The 12,819-nt window shown below is 39.3% G+C and overlaps 1 protein-coding gene across 2 annotated transcripts in view; it reads left to right on the top strand.

Moving 5' to 3' along the window:
* LOC135704987 (netrin receptor unc-5-like) overlaps window positions 1–12,819 on the top strand; it is an 846,608-nt gene that overhangs the window by 606,166 nt on the left and 227,623 nt on the right. For both annotated transcript variants that reach the window (XM_065226538.1, XM_065226537.1), the window contains one exon: window positions 2,690–2,815. In XM_065226538.1, the coding sequence (XP_065082610.1) occupies window positions 2,690–2,815 (126 nt within the window). The remainder of the gene's footprint in view (window positions 1–2,689; window positions 2,816–12,819) is intronic.

Below are 12,819 nucleotides of genomic sequence, written 5' to 3'. Positions count from 1 at the left end.
ATACTGTGCTCGCCATATAGTAGCGTTAGCTCGCGGTTAATTCTTCTAATCCAATCGCCGTTCCTAAGCACACATCGTTCGAGATATTCCAGGTACTTCAATAGCATTGTGCACGTCTCGTTCCCGTGGAGAGCAATCAGCGTTTTGAACATGATACACTTAAGCTGGGTTTAGACTAGGGAAGTCAAATGATCAACTCACTTGAATTCAATTAGCTTGCAAAGTTGAGCCTGGTTCAACTTTTTTCAATTCAAGTGAGTTGATCAAGTCAGTTAAATGGTATGGTTTACACGTTCGATTCGCGTTCAAGTCAGTTGAATTCAACTGACTTGATCAATTGACTTGCCCTGTCTAAACCCAGCTTGAGTACGGAGGCGAAGTTTACCAGACCTCAAGGTCTTGCGGTCAAGTCCGTAGTAAGGGCGATTTTCGGCAATAATGCGTCTCAATAATTCTCTGCTGCAGTTGCTATCCGATGTCCGAGGGACACAAATTCATCCACCTCCCCGAACTCATCTCCATCGATCATCACACTTCTACCCATTGCGTCATCGATTCGTTGAAAAAAAATAATCTTGCTTTCTATGTGAAACTGGAGATTTTTTACTCCGTCACGAATATTTTAAGCAGTTTCATGTGTTACATTATCAATACAATTTCGTATTAATTTGAATTTGTTTTGGCTTTACTCCTTAAAAGTACAGTCTAGACATATTAAAACGATCCTGATTCCGACGCCGCAAACAATTCTCAAGTGCAGAAGCCAATTCCCACCAGTCCCGCTCTGCGCAGCAATCAATTTCAGTGCATCCCATTTATATAAATAGATCGTTTGCGATGAATATCAATCCCTAGTGCTCATAGTCATAACCTATCTGCATTAAAACCATGATGATACTCAACTACATATTCCACCACCCCTATTCAAGGATTATAACCGTTCAGTGACAATTATTTATCCAAAGCTTCTCGACTGGCCTAGTTCCACTTCATCATCACAGTCGCACCTCATCACAGTAGCAGGGTATAGTGTGTGCGACGGTAATCACCACCGCACTAAAATTGTGGTCTTTCGAATCGATAGACTCCCACCCGGGAAGCCCGGATGGCCATCGCGGAAAGCATAATCATAATTGAATTGGATATCAATTTTATTGCAATCTGTGCCGCCCGCCTGCGCCCAGGTGAACCCACTTTTGCTCTCCAATGTGCACACATTGAAACAAGGTACTTGGATAAGCTTACGCAATCCAGTCCCATCCGCTGACGGGTGGGGAATCCAATATATGTGTATGGATTTAGCTAATTGCATTATGAGACTCAGTCATCGGGATCCAGCAAAATTGATGAGTTTTTCTCGGTGCATCACCGCAATCCTCACACAGGGATTGGGATTAATAATTCACGGTGAAGTCGTGTGAGTTTGACACATGAGAGCCAGACCGGTCCGGTCGGTCGGTCTGTCGGTGGATGAGTAGAATCTATGGCTCTTCACCAATGTTATTGCGTATGTCGGTCATTGAATTCTGACACGTCAAGTGACACTACTTCCCGGGCAGAGTGCGTCTCTCTAGATTCGAGGAACAGTGTGAATGGTACAGAAATTTCCCATGTCTCATTTTGTTATTTCGTTATGTAAACCATTTCATCGATTTTGAAGTAAATACATTGAATTACAGCTACTCGATATTCTACGAAACAATCGTCCATGCTTCCGTCTCCTCGAGATTCAACATTGCAACGAGACCCACCCGCCACATGCAGATGAAGTCGATATCAATGAGGTCAATTAAAATTGGCAAGTGGGTTCAATGGACCGCGGTCTGATTGGATTGGGTTGCCTGCCTGGGGTTGCACTGGGCTGCTAAAATTGACAACCAATCACCCAGTCGGTGGCTAAAAGTGCGAGCGTATGTGTTTTTCATCTCGTTATATAGTGACCAAATTGATGGATGCCACACTGACTGGCTGCAGGATCCTCAGCATATCTACTCTGGTACCGGCATTTATTTGATAAAGTGCACTGTAATTTGGCCAGTGAAATGGAAATAATTGATGACGCTGCGAACTGGAGTGAACTCGACGGTGAACCGCGTTTTTGGGTGCACCCGACGACGACCGGCGAGACAGTTTGTAAATGATGGCTTGTCAGGATTGTGTTTTGTGTGAAATTTTAAAGTCACGCAAACGTAATTCGATTTATGGGTTGCGAACAGAAGCTTCGCTAACCGATTGGCTTTTAGTTCAATTTTAATGTTTCATTTGACAATCGACGTACGGAAACCTGCATTATGCAATTTATTTACGGACAAAGTGCAAACGCGATGTCATTACCAGTGTCGTCATATATTGACGTCCTTCCAAGAAATAAAAAAAAAGAAGTACTCACTATATTTCAACACAAATATGTTCCACGCTTGCATTTTCCCTGTTAGCTGCAAAACAATTCAATCGGAAAAGCCCCTATTACCTTGAATACCTTTTGAACATTTCGAACTTTTCAGCCATTCTCCCCTCGGATGAGTGCACTTTTAATACGAAAAGTTTCGACAAGGTTGAGTCAATCATTTGCAGCGTTCTACATACGTGTTTAGTGCATTCAATGCCAGACAAAAAAAATGCACCCTTTCATACCTTCCATGCATGCGAGTGAATATTTATGTTCTGTTATTTTCTATTCTCATTCTAGGATCAAACTGGACCATCTATGTGGGGCTGGCTCTGACGGTGGCAATATGCATTGCAATCGGAGCCGGGCTCATGAAGCTGGCACGGCGGAAGAAGACGATTCCGGCTTACAATCTAGCTAGATCAGGTAGGTGGAACTTGGTTGATGATTCAATAACAATTCAATGTATGGGCTCTTTGGGCAACTGTTTACATTACAAATACTATGATGGACGAATATTCGGTGCATCACTACTCTTAACTTTTTCATAGTTTGGATGGGATACAAAAAATTAAGCCTGAGGTCTCAATAAATCGTAAATCAGAATCATGTCCAAGTAATTCCAAAATTTGCCATGTTCAAGAACGTTATAGTTTTCCAAAATGATTTCTTAAGAATCCTCAACAATTTTTGAGCCCAGGACACATGTTTTTTTTTTTTTTTTTAAACATTCAATCTCAAAAGTTTTTTGATGTCTGATGCCTGGAGTTTTGAATACGATAGTTGATTTTAAAACCTTTAAAATGTATCCACGTTTGGAGTATTGAATTTTCGTCCTGCCTATCGAAGATTCTTACAAGTTTGAGATCTCACACATTGATCTGTTGCAGAAATTTCTAGTCGCATTATCTTGAACAGTTTTGTTATACCAGTATATTGAAAAATACAATGTCTGAATTACCTAAACTCTAGTTGCAATTTCCAAACCTACGACTGGATGCCTTCCTTCAAATAACAACTGAAGTGCGGTAAAAAATCGGTAAAACTGTTTCAAACACACAGTTGGTACTGGAGCGGGTCGGTTTTCATCTCTTTTTGCCAGTGGTGGCGGAGGGGGGGGGACACCCCTCACCATCCCTCTCCAAAGGGGGATTTTTGTAAAGAGAGATGAAAAAACCGATTTGTACCTACCTTAAAAGTTGTCCTAGCTTGCTATTCTAATATCTATATACAATCTTCACACTGCCGTACTCTAACGGAACTATCAACTCTATGCTTTCATCTACTCCATCTATCGTATAAAAATTACCACTACAGTCTGTTATTTGAAATTAGCATCTTCAACTATCTAAACTCTTTGTTTAGCACATCCTCTGAATATATTGGAAAATAATAATAATCTTATGATTCTCTTCGGTATTCCCTAGAAATTTTCTCCATAACATTCTCATGAGTCAGTGTAGAACACTGAAAGAATTTCCTTCACAAAACTCTTGAAATTCACTCTACAATTATCTTCGTGTAAAGATCTCTCGGCTGGTTATCGTTTAAATTCCCTTGGAATATTCTTCATATATGTCATGACATGCCCGTTAGAATTAAGAAAGTATTCTTCCCAAAAAACCTCACTGTTCTATGGCAACTTCCTTTAGAATTCCCTTGAGAGAATGTTTCGGCATTTTCTCGGAATTATCTTGAAACTCTCCTTACCGTAGCTTTAATTCACATTGAATGCTCCTCCAAATATCCCTTTGTAAGCTGACATTTATTAAAAGTTGTTTAAGAATTCCATTAAATTCTGTTAAAAATTACCCTAGTAGTCTCTTCAGACCTACTTTGGAATTTGTCTTTAATTTTCCTTACTATTTTCATGAAATACTTACAAAAATAATATACATTGAACTTCTATTCCAATTCCTTTGGAATTCCTTTAGAATAATTCCTCCACAATTCCCCTCAAAACTCATTAGGCATTTGCATCAAAATTCGCTTGAAAATTCTTCAAAACGTTAGCGTTATCCAAGTCTAAGTCTCATATGTTTTAAAATCAGTTTTACATTTTTCGTTGTCCTTACTCTCGATAAACTGAAGAATACGAAAAACTGACCTAGCGTTTTTAACATTTTCTTATTCAATCTTCAAAATATTGTTTAATCTGAGTGGCCCATTTTACCCAGTAGCGTTCGACCTAGTGCCCGTGGAATAATTTACATGTAACTTGGAAAAATTTCAACATTCTGATACTCAAAAAAAAATTTGATCCTATAATAATAATTCTACTTATGGAACATACTTCGACAGTTTGTGCAATTTTTCCAATCAATTTTTCAAACATATTTAGATGTTTATATTATATTATTAAAAATATGCTGGGTACCTGGGACAAACCGGAAATTTTATTTCTTAAATTCAGTGGCTAAACTGCTTCGATCTTCATCCTGATCGCACTTTTCTTCGTTCTGTTTTTGTTCTTCGTCCAGTTGTTGCTTCTCGGGCTGCTTCAGAGCCTTCTGCAGGACAATAATTCATCCAGTGCTTGACAGAATACACTCCCCTTCCGATTGAGGAAATGCAGCGATATGGGAATTTCCTTTTTCGCATCCATATATACCAGTGTACATGTCGAAGCACAGCTCTGCAGAGAATTTCTCCCGGATGGCACGCCCAGCTTTATCATATTTCCCCAGCACCAACGCAAGATCTTTGTCGGGCACTTCTGGTGGCAGATCATACTCTCACACTTATTGAACATAATTCCCCGCATTCGACATGCGTACCTTGACTGCTTTTCCATCATCATAATGAAAAATGAATTGCTCAGCATTATGCAACAATGTATGGCGCATCGATTATTCGGACTTAAACCAGTACTGTCATGGTAAATTGAGAGATGGTAACTCGCTTAATTTTCATATGTGCGCCCTTTACCTAGATGGATGGTTTAAGAGGTCGCACAGATAGAAGTGTTGTTAGTTTTTTGACGAAAACGAGCATTTCGTGTAGCAAGTTTTGCTAATACTCCTCGTGTTTATTCGCGAACTTTACATCAAATATTGATCGCCTGCGTAGGAAATCAACTTGCCAAGGCATTTGTGAACAGCATACACATTCCGGTCGTATGAAACCCTTAATTTCCCGCCTAGGCTCCGGACGACCATAAATTCATGTGCCTCTTTTCACGAGACTCCATAGTTGTAATGTAAGAACGTAACCACAATTTAGTTCCCTCTTATAAACGCTGAGGTATTGATGGAGTTCTCTCACCACTGCTGTGGTCATTAGTTGTAGACGATTTTCTAAGAAGCAAAAGGTTTCGAAGTTGTGGGCTTTGCGGATGACATAGTCATTATAGTAAGAGGAAAGTTGACGTTATCATTTCTGAAATAATGCAAGATGCGATGAAACATTTTCCAACAGTTTTTCAAGCGGAAATTGTAGCCATACTTGAGTCTGAGGAGGAAATACAGATGTGTAAATATTGGTATTTTTTCTGATAGTCAAGCAGCGCTGAAAGCACTGAGTGCTTACAAATGTACATCAAAGATTGTCTGGGAATGTATTCTCTCGCTTCGGCAACTGTGCCAACGGAACTCAGTAAAACTATATTGGGTACCAGGACACTGTGGAATTGAAGGGAATTAAAGGACAGATGTCCTAGCACAGTTAGGTACCAATTCACAGTTTTTTGGCCCAGAACCATACTTTGGATTATCATACTGTACGGTAAAAATGGAACTCAAATGTTGGGAAGAGCAAAGGGTGATGGTCAATTAAATGACTGTCACAAACTGCAACCAGTCGAAAAGATTTATAACTCCTAATGTAACATACACCAAAAAGCTCTCTGCAGAGCATATGTTCCGAGGTTCCACGTTCCAAATTACAGAAACGACAGATATCACTCTGAACCCGACCAATGTTCTTCATGTGATATCTACTAGGACAGTGCCCAGTTACTAGGCCAATGTATAAATATACTAGAAGCTCTTTTATTGCTCTTAGTATATACACTGGCCTGTTAACTGGGCACTGTCCTTGTAGATATCACATGAAGAATATTGGTCGGTTTCAGAGTGATATCTAACGTTTCTGTAATTTGGAACGTGAAACTTCGGAACATCTGCTCCGCAGTTGTGGTGTATTACACAAGCGTAGATCTAAATTTCTTGGAAGTATTAGCTTACAACCTAGTGAAATTTGGTCTGCAAATCCTGGAAAGGTGGTTGGTTTTATAAACCATATTATACCGGACTGGGAAAAGATGTGTCCAAGCAATTAGCCGTCCACTTGTTAAATAGTGGTCGGTTTGCATGATACAAACAGCAAATAGTGATACCACAAAGGTTCAAATAATGAACGCAGTGGTTTTACTCCCTTCCCCAACAAAAAAAATGGATGTAGTTTGTTTGTCATCAACTCTCCATAAAAAATTTTTCAATCCAATACAATCCAATCAATTCGTTTTATTAGCTATAGAATTTTTGAGACGTAAAATTTCTATGTGAACCAGATCTCAACCTTGATAAGCCAAACCCTCAACTTCTTTTCTATCCTGATATGGTTGTTTTACGTGGCCTGATTATTCTTAAACCAATCCTCATATGCGATACATAAAATCACATGTGGTGTGAATTTTTCTAACGTTGTCAAAGCTTCCCTATATCTCTCAAAAACTTCCAGTATTTAAGGATCCTGTTATATTCCTGAAATCCTTTGAATTTCCCTAAACTTCACTTTACATCTGTAAAGATTTTGTAAATTTCCATTGACTTTTCGATGCTCTCTGAATTTCCCTGAAATTCTTTCAAATTCCCTGAAGTTCACTGGACTTTTCTAGACTGTCAGAATTTCCCCAAACTATTCTGAATAACTCAATAACTTCTTAAAATCCCCCTTTGATCTTCCCTGAAGTATGCTAACGGAATATCCATTAAAACCTACAAACTTTTTTGAATTTCTTTGAATTCTCCTGAAGTTCCCAAAATATGCTAGATGTTCCTGGAACTCCTCTTAAACTGCCACAATTTTCCTATTATTCATGAATATTATCCGACGTTCTCGTTTTTTTTCCGGATCTCTCGGAACTTTTTGTAGTTCCCATATTTGTTCTGGAATTCTCGGAACTTCTGTGAAGATCCATAACATTTCTGAAGATTTCTTCACTTCTTTGGAAATCCCTGAAATTATCAGCGAATTTTCCTGAAATTCTCAATCCAAATAATTTACACGGTCTAAGATAGGCACTGAAATGCTACAGATTTAATTGAAATTCATGGAAAAGCCGTGAGTTTAAAGGGACAAATTTTTCAAGATCTTTACTCTACTCTGAAAGAAATTAATTTCCAAAAAAAAATGGCCCTGAAGTTATTGTTACTGACTCATAGATCTGAGAACCCACGGAAGAGAAGCTTGGCACAGCTACTCTTGAAAATGGCTGGAGGGACATCCGTTGCGCCAGTACTGTTGCAGCGGCACTAGGTACTGCGATCCCGGACCGAAGAAATGACTAATTTGACGGCGAATGCAAACTGTTAGTAGAGGAGAATAATGCAGCACCGGCGAGAATGCTGCAACACCGCACGAAATCGAATGTGGAGCGATACAGACAAGCGCAGAACAGATAAAACTCGGTTTTCCGAAGAAAAAGCGTCAGCAGGAAGACCGAAATCGCGAGGCGACGGAAAATCTGTACCACTTAAACGACACACGGAAGATCTACGAGAAGCTAAATAGTTCGAGCAAAAGCTACGTACCGCAAACCGATATGTGCAGGGACTTGGACGGTAACCTTCTCACGAACGAGTGCGATCACACTGCTGAGCGCCGCCTACAAGGTACTCTCCCAAATTCTATGCCGCCGCCTGTCACCATTTGCAAGAGAGTTCGTGGGACAATCGATCGAAATCAAATATGGCGGATTCGACTTCCTGGATAAACTGACGCGATTCGTCAAGGTGACGATGGATCGAGTGATGTGCGTTGTTCGAGTATCGGAGACACTCTCGAGTCCTTTTGAATTTCGAAGGGGGACGGCCATGCTTGGCATGCACAGTTGTACACACCAACTGCTCGTTTGTTAATAACTTTTCACTCACTTATTGAAAATAGATTTTCTTTAAAGTAATTGATAGATAAGGATCATAGCTTACTATAAACTCTTAGAAAAAATCATGTAAATTTAGGTTCCCTGAGACTGACATATACGAGCGTCAATTTTGACATAGAATTGAGTCATAATAGATGCAAAATTCAGCTCAATCAAACTTACCTTTCGTCGAGTACTGAACTTTTCAGTCTCGGAGCACTTAATTTTATATGACATGTTTGTTTACGTCTCATCCTTTATGTCACGTGTAAAATTAGGTATTTCTAAGTGTGTAGATATACAAAGAGTAAGTAAATCTTAACATTTGAATCAACACCAATGAATTTTCACACATAAAGTCCGAGATGTGCAGCGAACATTTCTCACTTGATTTTTACAACGCAAAAAAAAATACAGTTTATTACTAGAATTACAATCTGCTTTTTCTTAAGTACTGATTACAAGCTCATTCTATCTATTACTTCAAATAGAACTTTTTTTTTGTCAACTGTGTGCAAAGTAATAAGCAAATGAGCAGTTCGTGACCAAAACTTTGTATGCCAAGCATAGTTACGGCAATGTGATGGACTTTGGTATCTGCTATTCAACATCGCGTTAGAAGGCGTGATCAGAAGAGCTGGGATAGACACGAGTGGCTCGATCTTCAGGAAGACCATCCAGCTTCTTGGCTTCGCTGATGACATTGACATCATGGCACGGAACTTTGAGACGATGGCGCAAACGTACATCAGACTGAAGGCTGAAACTAGGAGGATTGGACTTGCCATCAACCAGGAAGAGATTCTAGGGAAGACACCCCGAGTTCAGATTGATGGTGACGAAATCGAGGTTTTCGTGTATTTGGGTTCACTGGTGACCGTCGTAAATGATACCAGCAGAAAAATTCAAAGATGCGTTATGGCAGGCAGAATCGTGCCTACTTTGGACTCCGAAGGACGCTCTGGTCGAATAAAATTCGCTGCCGCACGAAGTTGACTATCTACAAGACGCTGATTAGACCGGTGGTCCTCTACGGCCACTAGACCTGGACTATGCTCGTGGATGACCCACGCGCCCTTGGTGTCTTCGAACGGAAGGTGTTGCGTACCATCTACGGGGGAGTGCATATGGATGACGGAACGTTAGAATACCGCACGACGACCCTGTGAAATTTGGTTCTCGAAAGCGACCTAACAGGAACAAGAAAAAAAGATCCAATTCAAACAGACAAACAGAAGATCATGCAATTTTCCAGTTTTTGAAACATCTCAAGCTGCAAATTGCATTACGTCTTAAGTAACGTTGATCAATTCTCTTCCGTTAATAACTTGAGCACATAACCGTTCCTTGTTTTTAATATTTATAAACCTACTAAAAATACTAGATTTCTCAGGAGTTGTTTGAACTACTGACGGTCTCAAAATTTCTTAAAAGTGTTTGACGTTGACTGTAACTAATGGAACTGTCTTGAAGTTTTTTGATCATTGCTGATGTCTTTCTTAACCTGTTCCTATTATTCTCTTGATGTTCTGCTAATTTCCAGATGCTCTCGGAACTTTGCTGTAGTTTTCGAAAATCTGTTAAGGTCTTGGAGCTACCTTAATGTTTCTGCAAGTTAATGGAACTGTCCCGAGGTTTTTCATGTTCCCTGATGCTCTTGTAGCTTTCCTGAAGTTCTTTCCATTCTCCTGTCCAGAAATTATTGAAATTGTCAGCAAAATCTTAAAACTTCCTAGTCTGTTAAATTCATGACATATTTCGGAAATATTCCAAAATTCTCAAATCACCCTAACAGGTATTTCAACTACCCCAGAAGTCTGAACTGTCATTAAGATCTCTAAATTTCTCTGAATTTATCGGAACTGTTCTAAATATCTGTTAATTTCCAGAAGCTATTGGAACTTTTTTTAACCTTCCCACAATCTACCTTAAGTTCTCTGGACAGCTGTGAAGTTGTGTTGAGTTCCTTTGAATTCTTCAGATATCTCTGAAATTCTCAGAACTTCCTGAAAATTTCTACAACTTCTCTAAAGTTAAAGAAAATGCTTAAATTTTTCGAAACTTCTCTGAAGTTCCTGAAGTATTGCAAAAGTTTTCTGAAAATCTCCAATGGTTCAGTGTTGATGAAAGTTTTCTGAAAAATGAAATTAAATTTTGGATACCGATTCAATTTTTAATGCCGATTACTAATACACAAACTTTAATCCACAATCATCCGGAAACATCAAAACTTAAGTAAACCACAAATTTTGCATTATATTTCAATTGTAGTTGTTTATTTCAGATTCATGGGATATGATTTAAACATTTACGAAGTCAAAACATAGTAATTCGGTGTTTGCACAGTTAGAAAAAATCATGTAAATTTAGGTGCTCTGAGACTGACATATAAGAGCGTCAATTATGACATAAAATTAAGTCATAACAGACGCAAAATTCAGCTCAATTAAACGTTCTTTTCGTCGAGTAACGAACTTTTCAATCTTGGTTAATTTTACATGAAATATTTCTTTACGTCTGATACTTTATTTTTTTTTTTTTCCTTTGGTTTGTTTTTTTCCGTCGATCTTGTTTTCCGTGCTAAGCATCAATGCTACCGACGTGCCAGGAGGGCAGCTCCCACACCTGGGCCCTACCTATCGACCCATCAACTCATGAGCCGGTGACCAACGACTTTACTTTCCATCCGAAGGAAGGCGTGATCAGAGATGTTATGCCTCAGAAAATCCCGGCGGCGCCGGCCTGATACTTTATGTCAAAGATGAATTCCGTCACGTGTAAAATTGGTTATTTCTAAGTGTGTGCCTAACATTTTCGAGCTTTACAATTAACTCCATCCGTAAGGGTTTGTACAGACTCCTCAGATGCCGTAGTGGCCGTCTTTGTCCAAATTTGTTGGAAGAGTTTGATATCTTTGATTTCTTGATTCTTTCCTGAAAGCTTCCGATTCTTCAGAATCCAAAATCTCTCAAGTGGACGTAACTGTGGACAATTTGGCGGATTTGCGGTTTTTGGTATAATATTCACTCGATTTGCATCGTACCACTCCATTACAGTTTTAGCATAATGAAATAATGCCAAATCGACCCAGAATAAAGGGTTTTCTTTGTGGCTTTGAAGGGTGGCAATTGCTGCTGCAGGCACTCTTTCTGGCAAATCTCCTTATCGATTGTGCCTATAGTGAAGGCCACACATGCAATTTTTTGCCAAATAAGGTATTTTTTATGAAATTTCGATACTTTCTTCGTCCTGAAATACTCAGCCGAAGCATTTTTGGCCATAGTAGAATAGAAAGTCAGCCCTGGCAGTTGCTTAAAATCCTCCAGGACAAAAGTTTCATCGTTCATAACAACGCATTAAAACTTCGTCAAATATTCGCAATACAAACGTCGAGCCCGTGATTTTGCTGTCAAATTCTGATTGTCGTTGCGATTTGGAACTGTTTTTACTTTATACGACTTCAGCACCAAACGCTGTTTTGATTTTTGAACCGTTCGAGTAGAGAGATTCGGGTTTTCCTTAAATATCATCTTCACCTTTCGGTCCATGACAGCATCAGCACGTCCAATGTTTTGATCACTTCTCGGTTTCCTCTCGACCTCGTTTCAAACGTTCCGAAAATGGTTTGAGCACACCGTGAACAGTGGCACAGACAAACAGACGTAACTCTTTGAAAAAGTTTTTCTTGAAAACATTGTTTCTCAAAGCATAGGACCTCAGTAACGACATCTATCGGGCTTCTCGCGGAAAACAAGCTGGCTCGCTAATTCACAAACAATTTTGCATAACAGTTCTATATAATGTATCGAAACGTCAAAGTGATCCGATGCCAGCGCTGCGGCAAGTAATATCGTTGATATAGATAAGGAAAAGTAAAGGGCCAATGTTACTTCCCTGTGGAACTCCAGTACTAATTTCTCTTCTAGAGCTTATTTCTTGACTTCTGTTGCTCAAATAGCAGCGGATAATTCGGTTTGCGGTTCCCCTGATTCCATTTCGTTCTAATTTCCTTAGTAAAATATCGTGGTTGAGAGTGTCAAATATCTTCTTCAGGTCAAGAAACAAGGCGTCCACTACTTTTTTTGAATCTGTTTCTTCCAATATTTGGTCTATAAGCTCGACTACGGCTACAGAGGTGCTACTTCCGCTGCGAAAACCATATTGCATACTTTACAGTATATTATGCCTATCTAAAAAACTTATCAGGCGTGTGATTAATAACTTTTCAAATATTTTGTTGAAAACTGATAGGGTTGACATGGGTCGATAATTATCGGCTTGGGCTGCATCTCCTGACTTAAATATAGACACCACTTTGGCTGGTTTGAGACAATCTGGATACGAA

Source organism: Ochlerotatus camptorhynchus, unplaced genomic scaffold, assembly GCF_037179485.1.
Source record: "Ochlerotatus camptorhynchus isolate MF236.1 unplaced genomic scaffold, CSIRO-AGI_Acam_v1.1 ptg000255l, whole genome shotgun sequence".
Lineage (NCBI taxonomy): Eukaryota > Metazoa > Arthropoda > Insecta > Diptera > Culicidae > Ochlerotatus > Ochlerotatus camptorhynchus.
Note: the sequence above shows the minus strand (reverse complement) of the source record. Positions and strands in the feature narration are given on the sequence as shown.